This window comes from Saccopteryx bilineata, chromosome 1, assembly GCF_036850765.1.
Source record: "Saccopteryx bilineata isolate mSacBil1 chromosome 1, mSacBil1_pri_phased_curated, whole genome shotgun sequence".
Classification (NCBI taxonomy): Eukaryota; Metazoa; Chordata; class Mammalia; order Chiroptera; family Emballonuridae; genus Saccopteryx; species Saccopteryx bilineata.
The window spans coordinates 350,472,623-350,497,063 of NC_089490.1; the positions used below are offsets into that span (position 1 = coordinate 350,472,623).

At 37.7% G+C, this 24,441-nt stretch overlaps 2 protein-coding genes and 1 pseudogene across 2 annotated transcripts; 1 reads left to right on the top strand and 2 right to left on the bottom strand.

Moving 5' to 3' along the window:
- Positions 1-1,805, bottom strand: LOC136319595 (olfactory receptor 51S1-like). The gene is given in 3 exon segments (XM_066252781.1): positions 1-778; positions 1,067-1,151; positions 1,610-1,805. Coding segments are annotated over 3 exon segments (1,059 nt in total).
- Positions 1,806-2,593: 788 nt separating this feature from the next.
- LOC136319596 (olfactory receptor 51H1-like) lies at positions 2,594-13,101 on the top strand (annotated as a pseudogene).
- A 7,236-nt stretch (positions 13,102-20,337) lies between these two features.
- LOC136320593 (olfactory receptor 51H1-like) lies at positions 20,338-21,282 on the bottom strand. The gene has a single exon (XM_066253750.1). It carries the CDS (start codon positions 21,280-21,282, stop codon positions 20,338-20,340), a length of 945 nt encoding a protein of 314 aa, XP_066109847.1.
- Between the last annotated feature and the right edge of the window lie 3,159 nt (positions 21,283-24,441).

Genomic DNA, 24,441 nt, shown 5'->3' on the forward strand with positions numbered 1-24,441 from the left:
TTACCTCTGAGCACAACCTACTTTTCTGGGCTGCAACCTCTTGAGTATCCTCTTTCTAATCTCCTTCATTTTCACACTGTAGAAAGTAGGATTTATCAATGGAGGAAGCAGGAAGTGGACATAGGAGAGAAGAGTATGGACAGACTGTGGGACTGGCACCCTAGGACGGTCAATGAGTTACAGGGGGATCATGGGCACATAGAAGAGGAGCACAGCGGAGACGTGGGTGGCGCAGTTTTGACAAGCCTTCCAGTGATCGTCACTGAATCTCAAACCTCGCAATACTCTGCCAGTTAGGCCACAGGAGAAGAAAATAAGCAGCACGTACAATCCCATGGTTGAAAGAGCCACAAAAAGGGTGGAAAATGCACCCCAAGCTCCTGGGCAGGCCAGTCGGGCCATATCTGGGTGGAAGCAATATGAATGAGTCAGGCCCTGTGGATGGCAGTAGGATATGTGGGCCAGGAGGAATAGCAGAGGCAGATAGAGACTCAAGCATTGGAAACCAATGGCAAGGCTGATCTGGCTAATGATGTCATTCGTGAGAAGTGTTGGGTAGTGGAGAGGGCGGCAGATAGCCAGTGCCTGATCTAAGGCCATGGCAAGCAAGACAGAGGACTCCACGATGGAAAAGACGTGGAAAAAGAACATCTGCAGGAGGCAGGTTGAGGCAGGAACAGCATGAGCATTAGCAAGGGCAAGACCCAGCAGAATGGATGTAATGCTAGTAGTTGAAGCCAGGCAGGTTTGCACTGAATTTGGGCAGATGGTAGAGGAACTGCAGAGCCGGAAAGTGTTGGGCCATTACGCATTTATTGGAGGCTCGCAGAGACAGGCAATTGAATAAACAAAGGAAAACGTCTTTTCGCAGTGGAGAGCAGGGGAAAACCACCCATCATGGTGGTGGCTGAGGGAATCAGGGAACCGCACTATTCAGTGGTAGGAGAGCGATCTGGGAGAAACACCCCCGAGAGAAAGCATCCATAGCACACACAGGTGGCTTTTTGCCATGTGCTCACACACTAATTGTCCAAAGTGCTTGTAGCCAGGAAACCAGCAAGCAAACCTAACACAACTGTTTTCCCCATATTCTACCCTTTTGTGGTTGTTCGCCTCACAATCTACACAACAGGTATCTTCTGTGATGGTCCCTGTGTGAAGAGTGAGATACATTACATCAACAGAAACAGTTTAGACGACAGCAACAGAATTACAAAAGCACAAGCTATAGGCAAAATGAGAGAGTTGGCAGTGGCACTAAGAGAGGCAAATCTTTCCATTCTGGCAGAATACAGGCTAGAGTTTTGTCAGCAGTTAGAACAGTAGCTGGTACCAGAGGCTGCCCTGGGCTGGTGTACCAAACCTTATTGGCCTGTACACCAGGATCTGCTGGTTTTACGTGTAACAAAGTGAGAGAACTCATTATAGGCCATTAAGAAATTACAAAGGTGCCCTTCATAATGCTATCTCCCTGGGCACTCAAGTAATAATATACTTCCATCTTAGGTGAACAGGTGCTGGTTGCCCAGGGAGTTAACTGAAAAGCCACCTCTAGCTGCTGACCCCAAAGTGCCAACAAGGCTACCAATTATAGGTGGGGGGACAGTACAATCCAGGGATGTCGGGAAAACAGCTGTGTTAGGCTTGCTCACTGGTTTATCAGCTGCAAGCACTTTGCTTGAGTAGTGCATGAGCACATGGAAGGGCCACATGTGCATAGCCTGTGTAAGGCTATTGCTGCTTGTACTCAGAGAAGATTGTGGAAGGCAGATTGCAGATTGCCTGCCTGCCACTGTGAGGGCCATTTTTGCTGTTCATTTGCCTGTAAAGTGGTTTTCCCCTGTCTGTGTGCTCGTTTGCCATTGTGAAAATCTATTAAATGGTAATGGCCCAATGCTTTTCATCTTTGTAGTTTCTCTACCATCTATCCAAATCCAATGCAGACCTGCCTGGCCTCGGCCACTGGCATTAAATCTGGTGTAGTGGGAGGATTCAGATCAGATTGCTATGGAGCTGCCAACACCCTTGAAGGATGGAATAGAAGAGTGGCTGTTCCTGGTGGCTCTTCTGCTGGGGACCATGGGCTAGGTGATTTTTACAATCCTGCAAGAAGAAACCAAGAGCTCTGTGCAAGAAGCTGTGTGAGGTTTAAAGCTTCAGGGTCAGCTGGAGACAGCACTGACGATGATGTGAACTGGAGTGAGCACTGGAGAAAGAGTCCAACTGGGTTTGAGAGCTGCAGTGTGAGATGCAGGCTGAACAACAGCAGTGCTTGGAACTGGAGTGACCTCTGGAGAAGAAATTACAGGTTTGTGAGCTCCAGTTTGCCCTGGAAATGGAACGTTGGCACCAGCATTTGTTGGAAAAACAACTGCGGGTTCAAGAGCTTGAGTCTCAGCTTCAGGCTGAGAGCCAGCAGCCGCAGGAGTCAAGATGGTTGCTGAAGAAGGAGCTGTGCCAGTGGAGTGGCTCTGAGCTGGTGGGCGCAGCTCAGATAGAGCTGATGGAGTTGGGGGTACAATTCAGGCAAAAATCCACAGAGTCCCTGGCAGGTTGGTTGCTGTGCTGCTGCAGTTGTGAGACTTAGGGGTGGATGGCATCATGCTCTCTGAAACAGAGATGGACTGAAGGCTGTGAGGGCTGCTGCCTGTGCTGCTCCCTGACTGGCAAAAGAAACGAGCCTGTAAAGGTTGCCAGAACTCAGATGTGGGTAGATTTGATTGTGGCCAGGGAAGATAGTGAGAAATTGGACGGCAGGCCTAATAAAGTTCTGTTAGAGCTTTGGAAGCAGCATAAGCCGCAACAGAAGTTCCAGCCACTGAAAAAGTGGGGGAACTGGGTCTGGCAGCTGCCAAGAAAATGGCTGGCATTCAGGTTGTGTGGTTGCAGGATTACTTGTTGGAGACAGCTGTGGAAGAGAAAGATCCTCAAGACCTTTTTTCCCAGTTTGAATAGGGGGAAGGCTGAGGGACCCATCCAACAAGGATGGGGAAGGGGCTGGAGGCCCCATGTGATATTGGCAACCCACTGGTCCCTGCTAATGTGCAGCAGATGTTGGTACTAGAAGGTAATAGGTGTTGTTGTTTTTTACAGCAGCAGCAGCTGAGAAAACTGTTAAAGCAACACAGGCCTTAAATGTGTTTGATCCTGCCAGGCCTTGTGAGCTTGCTAAGGGGTTTGAATAGCACTTCTAGCAACAGACAGAGCACTTTTAGCAAGGTGCTGAGGTCCATTAATAAAGAGCTATATGGATAATTGCCTGTAATGGACCTTTACTTTGGTAATTTGCACAGAAAGCTTGGTTGTCTATCATGGACTGATCATTGAGTGGTGTAATGGACTCTTGGACTGTGACCAGAGTAGGGCACTGGCTTGCTTGCTGGATGGACACACTGCTTAAGGACAGTATTATAAGAGTCCTTGTAGGGGGGCTGCAGCACCTGTGGAGGCCCTCTTGCACCAGGAAGCTGTTCCCATGCAGTTGCAGAAATGTACCAAGGACATTTTCTTCAAAGGACATAGCCCTGGATTATACAGATCTTCACACCTATTGTTGGGTAGAAAGCTAGAAGTTGGCCTCCAGGTAACTCCCTGGGCAGAGTGCTCAGGGAGACATTGTGAAGGGTACTTTTATAATTATTATAATTATTGTATAACTCAGGGGTCCCCAAACTATGGCCCGCGGGCCGCATGTGGCCCCCTGAGGCCATTTATCCGGGCCCGCCGCACTTCCTAAAGGGGCACCTCTTTCATTGGTGGTCAGTGAGAGGAGCACAGGATGCAGTGGCGTTCACGTACAGTACTACTTCCGGTGACATGGGACGCACACGTCACGGCTCCGGAAGCGCGTCACATCACTTGTTACAGCTAGCAGTGACAAATATGGAACTGGACATTGACTATCTCATTAGCCAAAAGCAGGCCGTTGTTTGGCTCCGCAGTTTCTCTACCATCTGCCTGAATCCAAATGAGTTTGCATGTGAAAATTTATAGAATTATTATTCAAAAAGTGAATTTCAGTGGATATAAATTTCAAAAGCTTTTTAAAAATAGAAACTCTCATAAGACTATTTGCAATTTTATTTAAAATTTACCTTTTTTAGGATCATCCATCTTTTCTTACCTCCTTCCTCTCATTATCATTTTCTCATTATGTATTCCTTACTTGTTGCCTGCTTCTCTCCTTTCTTTTTTTCTCCTGTCTTTGATCCCTGCCATTTGGATATAAGAACTGTGAAAAATTCTAGCAATCTAGTTTTTCAGAATACATAAGAAAGAATATGTTTTGGAAAAAAACACACACTTTCATTAATGTTAAAAATGATCTTGATGTTATGAAAATAGCTTAAGGATAGACAAGTTATATTATACAGTCTTATGAATTATTGGCACCTGTGTTTTTAACTGCTCATGATTATGTTTTCTAATGAGGCTTTTATACAAAATCAAATTTATTTGACAATGAAATCATTTAACTAGATGTAATAAGACATCTATCTAATTCAGGTTTGGATAGTGCCAAATGTTATTAGACTAATATTTTCTAAAGAAATTGACCAAATTAAGAGAAACTTTATTACTCACTCATAGTTATGAGAAAAAAGAAAACATAGGAAACAAGAATAAGCAATGCAATTTATTTACGTGAAAAAAAAGTTAGTTTGTTATTGAAAAAGTCCACATAGGAGAAATAGAGGGTCTAGATTTCTATATCATTGTTAGTTATAGGAAAAAAAATTAAATATTTAAGGGGTAAATTGTTAGGACTTATTATTTATTTGGTAACATTTATTTTTCTATTTTACAAGATGAATTGAATTATCAACTAAGGTACAAAAATGAAAAAATTATCCAATTAAAGTATAGAAAAGAAAGCCTAAATTTTCTTTTTAAAGTTACGGATTTATTGATTTTGGTAACTATTTGTGATATGGAGGGGAAGATGATGGCAATTAGGCAGATACATTTAACTATCTGAAACTTAACACCAGAATCAGTATCAGAGAGATAGATTTGGAATAAATATGTTTATAGATATAGTTTAATATACCTATTTATTCATATAACTAATATAAACAAATCTATGAATATATATGTAAATTTAGTTGCCCGGGGAGAAGTTAAAAGGAGAAAAGCAAGTTGTTAAATAGAAGATAAAGTTTAAAATATTAAGAATGGAATAGAGTTACTATTGAACCTGGGAAGAGGCAGTTTACTTAATTCTGGGAAGGTAAGAATGAGTGTGAATGTATTTCAGGAAGGAGTTGAGAGAGGCAGATATTGAGAAATATTGGAACAAATTATCACAATTTTTTTTTTTTTTTTGCATTTTTCTGAAGCTGGAAACAGGGAGAGACAGTCAGACAGACTCCCGCATGCGCCCGACCGGGATCCACCCGGCACGCCCACCATGGGGCGACGCTCTGCCCACCAGGGGGCGATGCTCTGCCCATCCTGGGCATCGCCATGTTGCGACCAGAGCCACTCTAGCGCCTGAGGCAGAGGCCACAGAGCCATCCCCAGCGCCTGGGCCATCTTTGCTCCAATGGAGCCTTGGCTGCAGGAGGGGAAGAGAGAGACAGAGAGGAAGGCGCGGCAGAGGGGTGGAGAAGCAAATGGGTGCTTCTCCTGTGTGCCCTGGCCGGAATCGAACCCGGGTCCTCCGCACGCTAGGCCGACGCTCTACCGCTGAGCCAACCGGCCAGGGCAAATTATCACAATTTTTTGAAGGAGTAGGGAAAAGATTTTTCTACAGAACATGTTGAGAGGAAGAGTGAATGGGAGTCAGAAATGTGGTGAATATTTGAAAAAACTTTTAACAAGAATGATATTAGTATCTAATCAAAAAATTAATTAATTTTAAAGATAGATTGTCTAAATATACATGATCATGCAATCTGACCTGTCTTATAAACAGTCTCCTCTACTTATTTTCACTTTTGGAGATTTTAAAATAAAAGAGATGGTAATATTTGTTTAGTTTTATATTTGTACTAGTAGTATATAATGGAAGGTTAAAAGAAATGGAGAGTCAATGTGAGATACAAATTTTTAACCTGCATAAGTAAAAAACAAGAACAAACAAAAATAATGTTGGCTGAGACACTGGAATAAAGTTATAGTCATTCAGTTTTTCCAAAACTCTATTTGTCAATGCAGAAGAAAAATATGAATAAAACATGACTTCAACATCATAAGATGCCACATTTATAATGAGAAGTGGAATGTAGAGGTTTATATATTACAAGGAGAAGAATTCTACATTTTAATTACTTCAAATAATTACATGATGTAGAAATAAATTTTGAATTAAAAAACAATACTTTGAGAGTCTATAGTACTGAAAGAGTAATCTACATTAATATTAAATTACTCTGGAACTATCATGTAGCTAAATGGTAAGTGAATAAGAGCTTAGTATCATATTTCCCCATGTATAAGATGCACCTTTTTCTGAAAGATTTGGTGTCTAAAATCTGAGTGTGTCTTACACAGTGGTGTGGCATTTCAAATGCCATAGATGGAACTGAGGATGAGGCAGTATATGAAGACAGTGATTGGTCATCAGACACAGATGAGGACAAGCTAATGGATGGGAATTTTGACAGTGATGAGGAGTTGTATGAATTTTATGGTGAATATAACTTGAGTTCAATAACTTTATGTAATACATTCTCTTTTTTCAAATTTCGGGCCCCAAAATTAAGGTGTGTCGTATACGTGGGAAAATATGGTATATGAGCCTCAGTCTACATGAATATTTTTCCCTTACCTTGTCATGGTAACTTTCATGATTCAGGAAGTCCAGAACATACATGGAACAGTGAGGATCCCCTCTCCTATTATTTCTATGCTAAGAAAATTTCTACAATCAAATTCTTACAATTATGTCAAGAATTCAGGCCCAGCCTGACCTGTGGTGGCACAGTGGATAAAAGCATCAACCTGGAATGCTGAAATTTGCAGGTCGAAACCCTGGGCTTGCTTGGTCAAGGCACATATTGGAGTTGATGCTTCCTGCTGCTCCCCCCATTTCTTTTTCTCTCTCCTCTCTAAAATAAATAAATAAAATTAAAAAAATTGAGCCCAGTGTCAGTAGCAATAATATTTAGATAATGCATGCTACAGAAATATTAAAATAATGAGTATTTGTGAGGATTATAATGCTTAAAGGATAATACAAATGGAATAAATTAAAGAACTGATAAGGTCAGAATTAATAGTAGATATTATGCTGTTATTATTAATGCTACTGTTGATATTTTGATTAATCAGAAGGCAGGTAGGGACAGTAGTATTATCTGAAAGTGATAATTGGATATTGTGGAATATTAATTATCTCTTGATTGATTGAGACATCTATTAATGACTCTGCAGGGCCCCCTGCTGTTCTTTTACACATAGTATGGTAGGACTTACTAGGTTAATAATAAAAACTGAAAAATGCTGGTTAGACATGAGGAAAAATTTATACATTAAGGAGTCATTTTACCTTTATAATTCATGGGAAAATGGAATGAGGAATCATGCCGTCACTTTTTTGGGGGATAATTTTGTACATTAGTTTTTCTGTGTTCTGAAACAAATAAAGGCATGGAAAGAGTGAGATGAATAAGATAGCTCTGAGAGACTGTGATTGAGCACGAATCAACATCTGGAACTCCCCAAACACACACACACACACACACACACACACACACACACACACACACACACACACACACACACACATGTTTTTCTTTAGCCACTTTAACCCTATCTCATTTGTTAGACATGAGAATCCAGGAGGTGACTGTATAGTCCTAGAGAAACTCCATCTCAATCTGCAGGCAATAACCTTGTTCATTGATCTTTGAAACTCTCCAGATAGGGTTTGAGGAGGGGTTTGGGAGCAGCTCAGGAAATAAAATTTCTTATGTGGGTGGCTGCAATGCTTTTGCCAAGAGAGCTTCAGATTGCTTAGAAGCTTCTCCCAGCTGGGAACACTTAGCAAACAGGTAAATTTTAGGACAAAATCACAGATAAAATTTGTCTATCAACAGAATATTGTAAGATATCATCAATGAAGTTTCTAATTGTCCCCCAAGCACTTCTATTCATGTCCCTTTATCTCTCCATTCTTCTTCATTCTCCAGCCCAAGCACTCCATGCCCTTGTTTTCTCATCTTCTTGCTCATTCAGACCTGCTATGAGGGAAAGATGTGAAGACAGATTCTTAAGCCTCGTGATGAATAAGTCATCTTTTTCACAGAGATGGATATGCAGTATATCTGATTTCCAATTGTAAATGAATTGCTTTAGAAAGCATGAAGCTCCCAATCACTTGATCTACCATAGGCAGAAGGTAATTCTCACCTATAGAGTACTGTATGAGTATTACTATATTGGTTAAACATTAGACTTTTAAAATTCCTTTCATCTAAAAACCTAGAATGATTGGTGTTTAAGAATTTCCCCTTGAGAAGGGAAATTGCCTCTGCCATCAGGTGAAGACTTATTACAATTAATATTTAGATCAGGAGAGTTTTTCTTTGTTTCTGCATGTCCACCCTGCTTATCATACATTTTGGTATAATGAAGCACTAATCAGTAAAGTTCTTTTAAGGCCAGTCCCTTATTCTATCATCCATAAATGCCTGAGAATGCCTCAAAACCTGAATGTTTCCCTAGTACTTTTAGCAAATAGAACTCTGTTTTTTGCTACTATTCACACAATAGAAAAATTTAGTAATTTTATTTTATTCACCTGCCCCTTCAATCTAGAATATACTATATAATGAGGTCATATATCTTGTGATAGCCTACAGAATATGTAAACACACAGTCTATATTTTTTATAAATGTGGCAGTATGGACAGAAGCAGGTCAGAGCTAGATGAAACTTTCAAAGGAAGAACTTGGGAATCTAAGAACCTAATCTTCAGGGGATAGACTTGAACTCAACTCTTTTCTAGATCCTGAACAATACCAATAAAGAACAAAATCTGAAGACCCACATCAGGGAGTTAGAAAGTTGCCAAGAAGTATTCCATTAGGTAAATATACCACAGCTTCTTTATCCACTCATCTACTGTTGTACACTTGGGCAGACATGAACAATGTGGCGATTGCCAGATGTGTGGGGGGAGGTGGAGGAGGGTATGGGGAAGATAAATGGTGATGGACAGAGACTTCACTTGGGGGTGTGAACACAAAATACAATATACAGTGTAATGAATTGTGTACTTGAAACCTGCATAATTTTGTTAGCCTGTGTCACCCAAATAAATTCAGTTAAAAATCAAAATTAGAAAAAGAAACCTCCAGATTCAGTTTTGACTTGGCCACTTGGTCTTCTCTAATTAAAACCTCAAGCCCTATTGCACTTAAGTTGCAATTTTTCTCAACAAGGCTCTGCCTCACATACACCTCACCTCCCACCTTCTCATCCGTTTTGATACTAAGGAGGCGGGGTTTTTGTTTGTTTGTTTGTTTGTTTGTGGCAGAGACAGAGAGAGTCAGAGAGAAGGACAGATAGGGACAGATAGACAGGAAGGAAGAGAGATGAGAAATATCAATTCTTCATTGAGGTTCCTTAGTTGTTCATTGATTGATTTCTCATATGTGCCTTGACTGGGGGCTACAGCAGACTGAGTGATACCTTGCTTGAGTCAGCAGCCTTGGGCTCAAGCTGGTGAGCTTTGCTCAAACCAGATGAGCCCGCGCTCAAGCTGGCGACCTTGGGGTCTCGAACCTGGGTCCTCCACATCCCAGTCCGACGCTCTATCCACTGTGCCACCGCCTGGTCAGGCCTAAGGCGGTGTTTGACTCAGGGAAAGTTCTTTTCTTTACCTACGCTTCAATTTCTTTATTAGTAAAATGTAAAGTAGTAGGTCAACTTTTACTTCTGCTATTTGTTGGATATTTCTGTTTTCGGCTTTTTATTCCTTTTCTCTTCTTTCTTCCCCTCATCTTATTTTCTACTTCCCTCTCTCATTTGTTTATCTCTTAAATTTTCTCTCATTTCTGCATTGTCCTATAATTACTTGAAAAACTTAATTTTTTTTTCTCAAAAACCACTGAAATACATAAAAACTAAAACAACAGTATAGTGCAGGGGTCGGGAACCTATGGCTTGCGAGCCAGATGTGGCTCTTTTGATGGCTGCATCTGGCTCGCAGACAAATCTTTAATAAAAAAATAATAACGTTAAAAATATAAAACATTTTTATGTGTTACAATCCATTCATTTCTTACCACTCATGTTCATGGTTGTGGGTGGCTGGAGCCAATCACAGCTGTCCTCCGGGACAACACGAAATTTTTATTGCATAATGCATAATGTACATAGGTTATTGTATGGCTCTCATGGAATTACATTTTAAAATATATGGCGTTCATGGCTCTCACAGTCAAAAAGGTTCCCGACCCCGGTATAGTGGAAGGACAGAAAATGTATGCTAGCAATTTAATAGTCCAGGTGTCTATACTAACTTGCTGTCTTTCACAATAGTGATGCAAAAAATAGCATATTTTATATAAAAAGGAAAAATGTTTGAAGACCAAACAGTGGCTGAGGGGAAATCTGAATCAGAAATATTTCAAAGAGACTCTTTTGGAAGATTTCAAAAACAGTTAAAATATGTTTTTTGATGCATCATGAACAGGGGTATCTGGAAGTATATACATAGACTGAAGAACAGACACTCAATATTTGTAGAACAGGAGGTAGATTATTAAAAAGTTACAAGAGCCACAAAGATAAATATTACTTTAGAGAATCTATCAGTTTTTACTTCTACCAACCGCAAAGAATTCTGGCCAAAAATTCAAAACAGACAAACAAACAAAACAAAAAATAGGAAAGAAACAACAAAACCTCTAATATTAACATTGAGAACATATGAAGAAACCTTTTTATTCCGAGCAGTCAGAGTTAAAAGCACATATTTTGTTTTCTAAAGCTTTTGAATTTTTAATCCTCACATGACCACTGTAGGGTATTATTACTGTACAAGTATTACATTTTTAGGGCTATACTGAGGAGCAGGGGGAACTGGAATCTGATAACAAGATGTGTGCACCTATAGTCTGTGTTCTTAATACAGCATTGCTTCTTAGTCAATATGATTTTAATCAATTATTAAAGGCAACTGATGAGTATCTGAGGGCTGAGGGCTTCTCAAAGAGAGTCTACTGGCATTTATGTCTAAAGTTGAATGACCCCATTAGGTGTCCTTTTGGAATAAATAAAATTATTGATTCTGGCAACTGATCCGAGCATGTCTTCTAGATCTCTACTAAGGTCTCTATACTGACTCTCAATCAGAGTGTAACATGCCATTATGAATGATCACTGTGACTTAGCAATAAAAAATAAATAAAAGAAAAGAAAGAAAGTATCAGGCAAGCTGTGGGGGTCTCACTTCCTTTTGGAAGAATACAATTCCTCTAAAAAAAAGAATTGTTATTGCTTTCCTAAGTATAATTTACTTCCCCTTCTGCTAAAATTTCAATAGATAAAAGATGGTAAATAAATTTTATTTCCTATAATTAGAAGTGGCTCTCTGAGTTTCCTGCGATGAGAATGATTCTGAGGCCACATCCAGGCTCAAGCTAAATGAAGGAAGGTCACACTCAAATAGAAGCACTGGCGTGTGCACTAGGCATTTCCATCTGTGCTCTACATACAAGGTTTATTGTCTTCATGAGAGTTCTGGGCAGACAGAGTGTGATGGGTATGAACGACATCCTTTTTGGGGAACAAATAATTCATATTTCATATTGATTTTATCTTAGTTATTGTGTCCTCAACCTTTGAATCAATAGTTTATAAGCTATTGATTAGAAGGAAGAAGGAAAGATCAAGAGAGGCAAAACTTTTGATATAATGCATTGGAAATACCCTGTGTGCTTTAAACTGAATATTACTTATTTGTGCTTGAGTGGGTCATTTTCCTTTGGGCCAGAAGAAGCTTTCTCAACAGGATATACTTTGGGGTAGTAATTTCAGGTATTTAGTTCCCTCTTACATCCTTCCCCACCCATGTGAAAATAAAATGGTTCTACTCCCAGAGAAGTTGGAATCTAATACCTTGTTAATCCCATGACTGTATTTTTAGGAAGTCATCTACCAAGATCAAGCTCCCTCTTCATGCTTATGTCACATTAGCTTCATAGCAAATAATAACTACTCCCACTTTCAACACCTTTACTTTGTCTTAACTGGAATTCCAGGGCTTGTACAAAAGTACTATTGGATGGCACTCCTACTGGGTGCTATATATCAATATATATGTCATTGCCTTCTTTGGCAATGTCATCATTTCTACCATCATGTCTGAATGTCCCTGAGTATTTCCATTTACTACTTTCTGTGTATGTTGGCATTGGCAGACATGGGACTGGCTCTTTGTACTTGGCCCTCTATGCTGGGCATATTCTAGCTTAACTACAAATCCATTGCCTTTGATGCTTGCCTTGTTCAGATGTACTTCATTCATACTTTCTCAGCCACTGAGTTTGGTGTGCTGGTGACTATCACCTTTGATTGGGTCATAGCAATCCAGAATCCCCTTAGGTAGAGCACCATCTTAACCAATTGTGTGGTCCGCAGAACAAGGGCGGTCATTTTGGCAAGGGCTGTCTGTGTGATCTTCCCCTTGCCTTTTCTCAAGAAACTTCCCTTCTATTGCTCCAACATCTTGTCCCACTTCTTCTGCCTCCACCAAGATGTTGTAACCCTTGCTTATGCCAGCACCTCTGTCAATAGTCTCTATGGCTTCATTGCTGTCACCTTCACAAAGGGTTCTGATTCCCTCTCCATCCTCCTCTCCCTTGCATTCATACTTCACACAGTAATGGTCATTGCCTCAGGGCAGGGCCAGCTAAAGGCACTCAACATCTGTGTTTCACACATCTGTGCAGCACTTATCTTTTATATGCTGCACATTGGTGTCTGTCATCCATCATTTTGGAAAACATCTTTCACTGCTGACTCATGCCCTCATGGCTAATGCCTCCCCTGTGCTGAACCCCATAGTCTATACTGTGAAGACCAAAGAGATATGAAAGAAGATCATCCAAATATTTGTTCAAACCAAGATTATTTCAGAGAGTTAAAGTCCGCCAATTTGAAAGTGAAAGAATCTATTAAGAGCTCAATTATGACTATGACAAGTAAAGGTTTATATTGTTTCTCACATTTCTGTGTGACTTGAATTGGGCAAAAGGAGATTTCATTGCTCTTAGAGCATATTTTCCTTTTCTTATGTTAAACTGTCTTTTGCCCAGTACAGTAAGAGTGACATCTATAGGAACTGATTAATGTACTGCTCTTTAGCCTTGTGCCTATAAGATAGCATATAACAGCTAAAACCAGAGAATGTTAATTTCACTTTTTAGTAACTCTTTTCAAAAGAATAAGCCATTAATTCTATGCTTTTTAAATTAAAGCTCATTAAATTGATTTAATTTAACATTCTAGTTTGAGTTAAGAATGGCTTCTACAGCTTAATGAAAAAGAAATAAACTATGCTCATTAAATAAAGAGAACACCTAGAGATAATACATTATTAAATAAGGTAGATATAAAAATCTGATCAAATTTTATGATTAATTATGTAAAAGTATACAGTTGAGCAGGGACTGTGTTGCATACTTTAGGATCAAGTGATTCAGGGTAAGTTTGAGCTCTTCTGTGTGTGACATTGGGTACTTCTTACTTTCTTTTCACTCCTATTTTTCATTTTGAAAATGTAAATAATATCACTTGGGTTCTGATGTTGTTACAAAATTAAATTCAATTATATAAATACAATTACTTATAAAGTTTGAAGTGTTGTGCACCTATGAAGTATTTGAAAATATCAAATATAAGAGAATATATATATATATATTAGCCATTAGCCACTAATTGAAACACATTGTATCAGAGCTTTTTATGTGTTATCTTATTTAATAATTATAGCATTCTCACAAGAAAGAGTATTATGTACTCTTTTAATATGAAGATATCATGGCACAAAACAATATATTTGTTGGTTTACACAGGTGGATTTCCTGGATAATGAGGGACACCATCTATATCATGATAAATAGATAAAAAGGGGTTGGCAGAATGGGGAAGACACTTATAATAGAGGTTTAGAAAAATCATTATGTGTATTGTTTGATAGGAAAACTAAGTATGAAAAGTAGGAGGAACAATGACATATGTATACACTGAGCTATATGTATCCCTTTCAACGGTCCAAATGATTTTGTCTAAAGTATTTATTGTTTGATTGTTAAAATTTAAGATGAAAGATTCTTTGTGACTTGAGTACTGAGTTTAATTATTTATTACTCAAATCAAGGGTAGCTATTTTAGAAGTATGTTAAGGCAGACCCTAACCGAGCTAAGATTAATTCAATAAGACTATGCAACTATGCATTCAAAAATGAGTATTTCTATTTAAATACTACTTTCAGGCTCAAGAAGCTTTACTGAATTAATCTTAGAAGCTTTACTGAATTAATCTTTATTGTTCTTTTTTAATTCTTTAACAAACATAAGCACATTTCAGACATTTAACAAAACTAAAATATAAAACATTATTTAAATATTCTGGACTGTAGAAAGAGTTGAGCTTTACCACTCTTGGATGCACTTGCTAAAAGTTTGTCAACACATCATAGTCTCAAGTCTGGAGCAGGGAATGCAACCCAGAGCTATTCTTGTTATTGTTAAGAGGCTAGGTCCATATCTGTTCTCTTGACATGGGGAAAGGTCCTTAAAAGCAGGGGATGAACCTCAGGGAATGAACAAGTCTCTTTGAGGACTTTCAGGGCTTGGGTGTTTTTATCTATATGTGGTGCTTGTCACTTAATCTATGCCAAAAATTTCTAAATCACATTCTACCTTTTAGAGACAAACAGAAATGCTTTTTATAGCCATTGTCTTTGGTGACCTTAGACATAAAGTACACATAAAGGTTGACCTCATAAACAAATGTAGTGGTGAAAGAGTTAGTTGGTTACCCTACGTCCTTTCTGTCTTCTTCATTTTTCTTCTTTAAAGACAAAGATGATGATAGCCACAGCTAGAACAGTACTACTAGTAGTAGTAATACTGCAATACCATAAACTAAATAATAACTGCAATAAACAGGTGTTTTAGACATGGTCTCATTGCTCTCAGGATGAACTCTATGAGTGAATATATTGACACCCCTGAGTTGAAGTTCTGGCTGTGCCACTTATTATCTGTGTAATCTGGGTAAGAGAGCTAATTTATTTAATGCTAATTGTTCTCATCAACAAAATACAGATAGAACTATTGTTTGTTTCCTAGAGTTGTAAAGATTAAAGGAGTTAAAATGCATGTAAGGCTTAGGCCCCTGGACCTGAAAGTAATAAGCATTGAATAAATATCAGTTGATATTATTATTATTATTCTCAATTGAGAAAAAACACACTGAGGCATAGAGGATTATGTAACTTTGTGAAGTTCACATAGCAAGTAAGTAGGTACAGCCATAATTTTCCACTATGTTATTACTCTCAGTTCAGGATTAACAAACAAGAGACTGTAAATATTTATAATTCATCCAAATAAATCAATTTGACAGAAAAATGAGAGTAAATAGTTAATGAGTTAATTAGAAAGAATTCTGAGCCAAGAAAAACATAGCTTTCATACAGCAGTGGAGACCAAAGTCAGACTACAGGAGCTAAAGAAGGTATTGCAGTGAGGATGTGGAGTATGTGTGCAGATTGCCAGGAAATAATTTATATTTTTGATTTTGCTATCCAGTGGTCCCATCTGAGAAAGAGAGAATGATGGCATTAAAAGGCACTTTTAGGTAATTGTCTCTATTATCACAATTTATGAACATTGGAAATATATTATGCAGGATTGGCTTTTTTCCTTAGTCTAGAGCAGGGGTCTCAAACTCGCGGCCCGCGGGCCGCATGTGGCCCGCCGAACAATTTTGTGCGGCCCGCAGACTAATCCACAAAGTTCAAAATATTTTGGATAAAATTAAGTAAGCCTAGGGGCCTACTTGTATTTTTCATTTCTCTAGCATCCTAGCTAGATGTTAGCTTAGTTAACAGCAGTTGTGATGCGAACTACAGTTTCTGGTCGTTTTGTGACACTGAGTAAACTGCATGTATGATTGTGCTTGTTGTACTGATTTTTTTTTGTTTTCAACTGCAGTGAGAAAAGTGTTGCGTAACAGTTGCCTTTTGTAGACCTAGTGCGGCCCGCCGAATGGCTGTGATCTTGCTCTGCGGCCCACATGCTGAGTTGAGTTTGAGACCTCTGGTCTAGAGTGATAGTTTTCAAATTTTTGGTTATGTATCTGTACAAGGAAATAAAATGGACACTTTCTAATATATTTATATTTGATTTTGTTCATTGAAAAGTGCACACAGACACTACTACACTAATATCTTATGTATATGGTAACTCATTAAGAAAAAATATTAAAATTATTTTGAAGAATTAGATAAAATTTAGTAGAAATAAATTTTTTAATTTTCTCTTTGTAGGCAAATTGATACTAATGTGTTCTGTTTGAGATTCATGTTTTACATTTAGATAACATTAATATTGAAGTCTTGCTGATATTTTCATTCTTCACAAATCAAAAATTTTCATGTAATTTCCATTGAAAATATAAACTCTATCAATCTTGCAGATTTAGTCTTTATCTACCTCTCTGTCTAGTTTCATCCTGACAAGCTGAAGCTCTTACTTAAAGATTCAACAATGTTAATTACCAACCTGCTTTCATGCATCTCTATGCATGAAGTTAGAATCACTGGTTTCTTCTCTCTCCCTGGAGTTTGATTGCAAGCTTAGAACACTTTGAGACATGATTCAAGTCTCAGTTCAGGCTTTAGAATAATCAAATCTAAATTTGAATTTAGTTCTGCAATTTAGAAACTGTATGACCTAGAACAAGTTACTTAACTGCTCTAAATCTCATTTTCCTCATGTGTAACATGTTGATAACATCTATTCTCAAATATTTTTGGGAGAATTTATTGAAATAATATTTAAAGGCAACTAGCATTATTATTAACAAATTAATGTAATATTGTCATGTAATCTCTATTCAACTTTTAATTGTATACATACTTTCTTGCAGAGAAAATGCCAGGAATTGAGCAGAAAATTGGTGGATTTTTCTTTGTATCTGCAGAGTCAACTAACATCATATATGGCATATCATTAGTGCTAAACGTATATTTACCAAATGAGTAAATAATCCCCTCAGCACTTGATTGTAATAATTAACAAAATACTTAAAGCAGGTACAAGCATTGATATAAAGGCATATTGCATTTGACATACTCATCCCCACACTTGTACTCACTGTCTTCTTTTTCTTTTTTAAGATTTTATTTACTGATTTTACAGGGTGGGACAATGAGTAGTATCAACTCATAGTTGCTTAATTTTAGTTGTTCATTGGTTGTTTGTCATATATGCCTTGTCTGGGCAAGCCCAGGGTTTCAAACCAGTGTCCTCAGCATTCCAGGTTGACACTCTAGCCACTGAGCCACTACAGGCTAGGCAATGTCCACTGTTTTCTTAAACTTTTTTCCAGTGCTGAAAGTTTTCATTTGTCCTCATGCAAAACCCATCAGTAATTTTATTTGGTAAAGTTTTGCTCAATTCTTCAGTACGCAGCAAAACAGACTTCACTCATGTTGAGTCAAAAGAGTAAAGTCAGAACACCTATTATTCTATTAAGTATGTAGCAGAAAACTAGAACTATTATAAATCTATAAAGAAGTAATATCCCTTAAAAGAAGAGGTATAAATATTTTTAAGGAACTTATAAAACTCAACATCAAAAAAATCAAACAATTCAATTAAGAAATGGTCTGAATAAACACTTCTACAAAGAGGACATAAAGATGGCCAATAGACATATGAAAAGATGCTCAATGTAATTAATCACCAGAGAAATGCAAATTAAAATTACAAAGAGGACCTGGCTGTTTAGCTCAGTGGTAGAGTGTTGGCCCCGTGTGTGATGTCCTGGGTTCAATTCCTGATCAGAGCACACAGAAGAAGCACCCATCTGCTCCTCCACCCCTTCCTCCCTCTCACTTCTCTGTCTCTATCTCTTCTCCTTCTGCAGCCATGGCTCGATTGGAGTGAACTGGCCTTGGATGCTGAGGATAACTCCATGGTTTCCACCTTAAATGCTAAAAAGAGCTTGGTTGCTGAGCAATGGAGCAGGCCCCAGATGGGCAGAGAGCGCATCACCCCCTAGTGGGCTTGCCAGGTGGATTCCAGTCAGGGCACATGCAAGCATCTGTTTTTTTGCCTCCCCTCCTCTCACTGAATAAAAAAAAAAATCACAGTGAGATGTCATCTGACACCTATCAGATGGCTATCATCAGTGGTGGGATTCAAATAATTTAACGCCCAGTTCTCTGCTCTAATGACCTTTTTAAGTATAAAAAAAGATTTAGTGAAAGGTAGTTTATTATTTCATGCATTTAATACTAAAATAAAAACAATAAGAGGCACATAAAACAGAATATATTATAAGAAAGAGTTTTAAAATACTAATGAAAAAATATTAAATAATACCTGACAAAAAAAATAAAACTGTTTTAAGATATTTCCAATGATAGCTTGTCACCCCTAGTCATTTGGTACCTTTTCTCTTTACATTATATATTTGTTTACTGAAGTAATAAACGTGAAGGAATTAAAATGTAGTATATCATCAAAGGTATAATGAATTTTATGAAATGAATAAATAAATATTACCACCATAGCTGCATTAAATATTTTTCATTTATGACAGAATGAACATTACTATGGGTGCTTAGAATATGCTATTGAGATGAACATTAAAAAAATAAAGAATGTGAATTTGTGTTTTTCACATTGGGTGGCTGCCCAGGCACCCACCTTAGAGAGAACCCTGATTACAAGTGCCATTTTAACAACTAGTATGCCAAACTCAACAAAAAAATAGGTCTCAGTTCTATGGAACCAGTAAGAACTGGTTGAATCCCACCACTGGTTGTCATCAATAACTCAACAAATAAGCATTGGTGGGAATGTGGAGAAAAAGGAACGCTTGTGTGCTGTTGGTGGGAATGCAGATTGGTACAGCCATTATGGAAAGCATTATTAAGATATATCAAACAATTAAAAATAGAACTGCCTTATTATTCAGCAATTCCACTTCTGGGAATATATCCAAAGAAACCTGAAACACTAATTCAAAAGAATATATGCACCTTTATTATCATTGCAGTGTTATTTATAATAGCCAAAATTTGAAATCAGTGCAAGTGCCCATCAGCAGATGAATGGATAAAAAAGCTGTGGTACATATACACAATTGAATATTATTCAGTTGTACAAAAAAAAAAATTTAACTTTTGCAGCAGCATGGATGAACCTGAAGAGTATTATGCTAAGTGAAATAAACCAGTCAGAGAAAAACAACTACCATTGATTGTACTCATATGTAGAATGTAATGAGCAAAAGAAACTAACAAAAAAGAAACAAACTTATAGATATGAAGAACAGACTGACAGTTGTCAGCGGATGATGGTGAGGGAGTAGGTAAAAAAGGTGAAAAGATTAAACAAGGATAAAAACTCATAGATATAGACAGCATTATGGTGATTACAGGAGGGAAAGTTTGTAGAAGGAGGTAGAAGAGGGTAAAGAGGGGATAAATAGTTATGGAAGACAACTTGTCTTCGGGTGGTGAATATACAATATAATATATTCTAGAATTGTACACCTGAAATCTATATAATTATATTAACCAATGTCACTCCAATAAATTCACGTATGTTCATTTAATTTTATTATAGGCACTCTTTACCTAATAAATAATGAAACATAAAAACAAACGCTATTTAATTCTGTAAGGTTTTTTTGCTCTATTTTAAGAAAAAATACTATCTCAGAAACTCAGCTCTTCAGCAGTGTTATAAGGCTCCTAATCCTTCTTAATGTAATTATTGTTCAATTGTTAATGTAAAAGATATTACTTAACATTATATGAATAAACATTCATAAATATTATCTGGACAAACAGGTGATAATTTATGTTATCACTAATGCTCATCTCCAGTTTCAGAAAAAAAATTACAATGTTAATTAAATCAAATTTTGTTTGTGACTGCAGATGTCAAAATATATACATCTTCGAATGAAATGTATGCAGACCAAGAATGACCTGTGCTGTATCTTTACTCACGTCTTGTATTCTCTTGCATTTTTATCAGATGCGTATAATTTGAATGCATTAAATGATTAAATATAATTGCTTAAAATGCTAGTATTCCAAATTTTACACATTTTCCCCATTTTCCTAGGTTCAGTTCTTTTTTGTCTGGAACACATGGATGATCCGGCTTCGTATCTGCTTGGTCTTCACACTGTAGACAATAGGATTTAGTACAGGGGGCAGTAACAGATAGATATTGGCCATGAGCATATGCACTATTGGTGATAAATGCTTTCCAAACCTGTGAATCATGGTGATTCCAATAAGGGGAACATAGAAGAGAAGCACAGCACAGATGTGAGAAAGGCAAGTATTGAGGGCTTTGAGTCTTTCAGCTTTGGAAGCAATGCCCAGCACAGTTTTCAGGATGAGCATGTAAGAAAAAAGAATGATGAAGGCATCCAGCCCCAATGTGAAGATGACTATGATAAGGCCATACAGGCTGTTGATGCGAGTGCTGGCACAAGCCAGTCGCATTGTATCTTGGTGGAGACAGTATGAATGAGACAAGACATTGGAACTGCAAAATGGTAACCTTTTTATAAGGAAAGGCACAGGGAAGACCACACAGACTGCCCGGGTGAGGACAGCTATTCCAATCTTGCAAATGATGCCATGGGTGAGAATGGAAGCATAGTGTAATGGGTCGCAGATGGCCACAAATCTGTCGAAGGCCATGGACACTAATACTCCTGATTCTACCACTCCAAATCCATGGATAAAGAACATCTGTGTGATACATGCATCAAAGGAAATCTCAGGGACATTAAACCAGAAGATGCTGAGCATGGAAGGCAAGGTGGACATGGAGAGACTAACATCAGTTAGAGCCAAGATGGAGAGGAAGTAGTACATAGGCTCATGTAGACTCTGATCTACTTTGATAATAGCTAAAATAGTACCATTTCCCAAGAGAGTTAGTGTATAGAGAAATCCCAGAGGAAAAGCCATCCATGGATTTTTATCTGGCATCCCTGGAATACCTGTCAGAATGAAAGTATGGTGGTTGACAGCCGATGCATTAGAATTCATCATGCGTGTTTTCATCATTGGGTGAGGCTGTATTCTCCCACTTAGTTTGCAGTTCCTAAATTGAAAATATATTTTCACTTAAGACAGATAAATGGCTTTATGAATATACAAATGGAATAACACAGAAGAAAATTAAGTTGAAAACATCTAATAGGTTTTTGAATTATTGTCTTTTTACTTCCTAAGTAATCACATGGAATGACCTTTTTTGAATTTAATTTGTTCATCCAAAAAATGAAGATAGGCTAAACCCCTAGTGTTTAGACAATAAAACATTTGGATAACCCCTCCTTTAACAGCTCTTAAAGGTTGGCAGAAAAGAAGCAGTAACACTCAGGAACTAAATAGCATAGAGAATTTTGCTAAATAATTAGAAAAAGAACTAAACTCACATTACCACACACATACAGCTAAACACATTCCACTGCTTTCACAAACCCATGTCCACATGAATGCGTGTGTGTGTGTGTGTGTGTGTTTATTCTTCCACATGAGTTGGTATCTATTTCACTGTATTTATTATGATCTACATTTGTAAATAGACAATTTAGTGAATAAAACTATTCAAATAAGTATTTAATCTTTACAAATTTTAACAATTTTTAATTTTTCATAACCTCACTTTAAATTTTCAGGGAACAGAGAATAATGGTTATGTTTTTTGTGTATGTGACAGAGAGAGAGAGAGGGAGATAGAGAGAGGGAAAGAGGGACAGATAGGGACAGACAAGAAGGGAGAGAGATGAGAAGCATCAATTCTTTGTTGCAGCACCTTAGTTGTTCATTGATTGCTTTCTCATATGTGCCTTGACTGGGGGACTACAGCAGACTGAGTGATCCCTTGCTAAAGCCAGCGACCTTGGCTCAAGCTGGTGAGCCTTGCTCAAACCAGATGAGTCTGAGCTCAAGCCGGTGACCTTGAGGTTTCAAACCTGGGTCCTTTGTGTCCCAGTTTGATGCTCTATCCACTGTGCCACTTCCTAGTCAGGTGAGAATAATGGTTAGTGACTCATAACCACACATGAGACATGAGAGTAATCACTTAATAGGATTTTTATTTTGAAAGTTTCATAATTCACCAGAAACCTACGGGCATTCTTAAAAGCTCTTCTTTATTCAAACAGCACTTAACCACTTTCAAACTTGTTTTCAAAACATATTAAATAATTATCCCTTTACTTCTTTTTATATAGCCAGTAAATAATATAGCCCACTTCTCCCAGGCTATGTAACTGATGGTCCTCCTTTTAATAATTCTTCATTCTGTAGTCATAAAAAACTGAAAATTTGGAATATATTCATTCATCACAAATAAAAGCTCCTTAAAGGGCTTCCATTGTACTTAGAACAGAGTCACAAACCCTTATCTTAGCCATCAAGACTTACCAGGATTCAGCCCCTATCTCCCTCTCTAGCACCAACTCACAATGTTTCTCTCAGCTTGGTCTTTTCAATCCAGCCAAATTTTTAGTGTTTGAATTTCTGGTTCTCACTAACATAATTGCTGATACATGATTTCCACATATATTCTCCTTTATTCCTATGCCTTTCTCTACCTCCTATGCATTCCTCTGCCTAATCAAAGCCTATCTGCCCTTCCCAATAATCCTTTTCCCAAATGTCCACTGTCCTTTAAGAGTCATCAATTTGCCGTCTTTATATTCTGGGCATTTTCTTCTTATTAAGTGAGTACAGTTAATTAAATATTGCATAAGGATTTGTTCAATATCTATCTCTCCTACTAGAAGTTGAACTCTTTGAAAGAAAGGAATATTTATTTGCTCATCACCTAATAGGTCATATGCTAAGCATACAATAACTTTTGCATATGGTTGAAAAAAGGAATTAAACAATAAATAAATATGAATGACTGAAATCATTCTTTTTTCTAGAAGTCTTGGAAACTTTCAGACTCTCCCTGATTTTCTTTATGTGGGTTGAAAATCATTAACTAAATGAGAAATCTGTTTTCCCAAAAGAGCCCAGACAAGAAACTTAAATGGGGAGTCTTTGTGAGGTATTACTATGTTTTTGTTCTCACCTAGTTACTGACTGTGAGAAAGAAGGAAGAAAAAAGTCTTTAGAGCTGTTTTGGGAATGCTGAGCCTAGGTGGGGCAGCATGGGGGCATGGGTGTGGTCTACTGCACACGAGCAGGTGGTCTTTTCTGCTCATTCACTTCCTGTTTCTTTTCTCTTTGGGAGACAACACCGCAAAGAAGTTATTTTGCAGATTCTGAGTGTTCCTTGAAAGATAGTGTAGTCCACTTACAAAGGCTCTATTGTGTATGGGAAACAGAATCCAGGCCTCTTTCCCAATAAATCACAATGCTTAGATCTAAACAAACCATACCGTGGTGGTAGTCTAACCCCAACTCTGGGCTTGGACAAAGGGGCTTTACAATGCTACATGGTAAAATACAGGCTCTTCACTGCTGTTTCCTCATCTCAAGGAATTCTGATGGCTTTCACTAGGGAAGAGTAGTAGTCTGGTTCATCCTTACTGGATGGTTTTCTTGGGAAGAACTTGAAAAATCTTTGATAACCTTTGAATAAGTCCCAGGGTCTGCAGAAACACTGTTGTTCTATGGAGATTGTTGATTTTTAAATTTTTTTCTTCCTTTTTACTGATTTTGATTTTTTTATACATATATGTTTTAGCTTATCTTCTTTTTTTCTCATTCCTTTTTCTATTCTTTATCTTTTCTTTTTCATTCTCCCCAAATTTTCAGCCCCCCTCTTTTCTCTAGTTTCCAATTTAATTCTCATTTACTCTTTCATCCTATCTTTATTTCATTCTTCTCTGTGTACTAGATATTCCCCCACATATGTCTTCTGTTTTTTTTCTGATAAAACATCTATATTTTACTTTTTTGCCATCTTTTCTTTGCTTTCTGCCACCCATTACACTCTACGGACTTCTCACCTGTCCTTATCATTCCTCTTACTAGAATTGCTATGAGGATTTAATAAAATAATATTCATAAATAATCTTAGACAGAGCTTGCTATGTGGAAGGCAGGTAAAATAATTTTAAGATTAATGTATTACCTGTATCAACCTCTGGACTCGAGTTCAGAATTCATTAGGCTTCTTTCTTTCTCTGAGACTAGCAAAGAGAGTACTTACACAGAATTCTGAAATCTCTGGTGGCACCTGGAGCC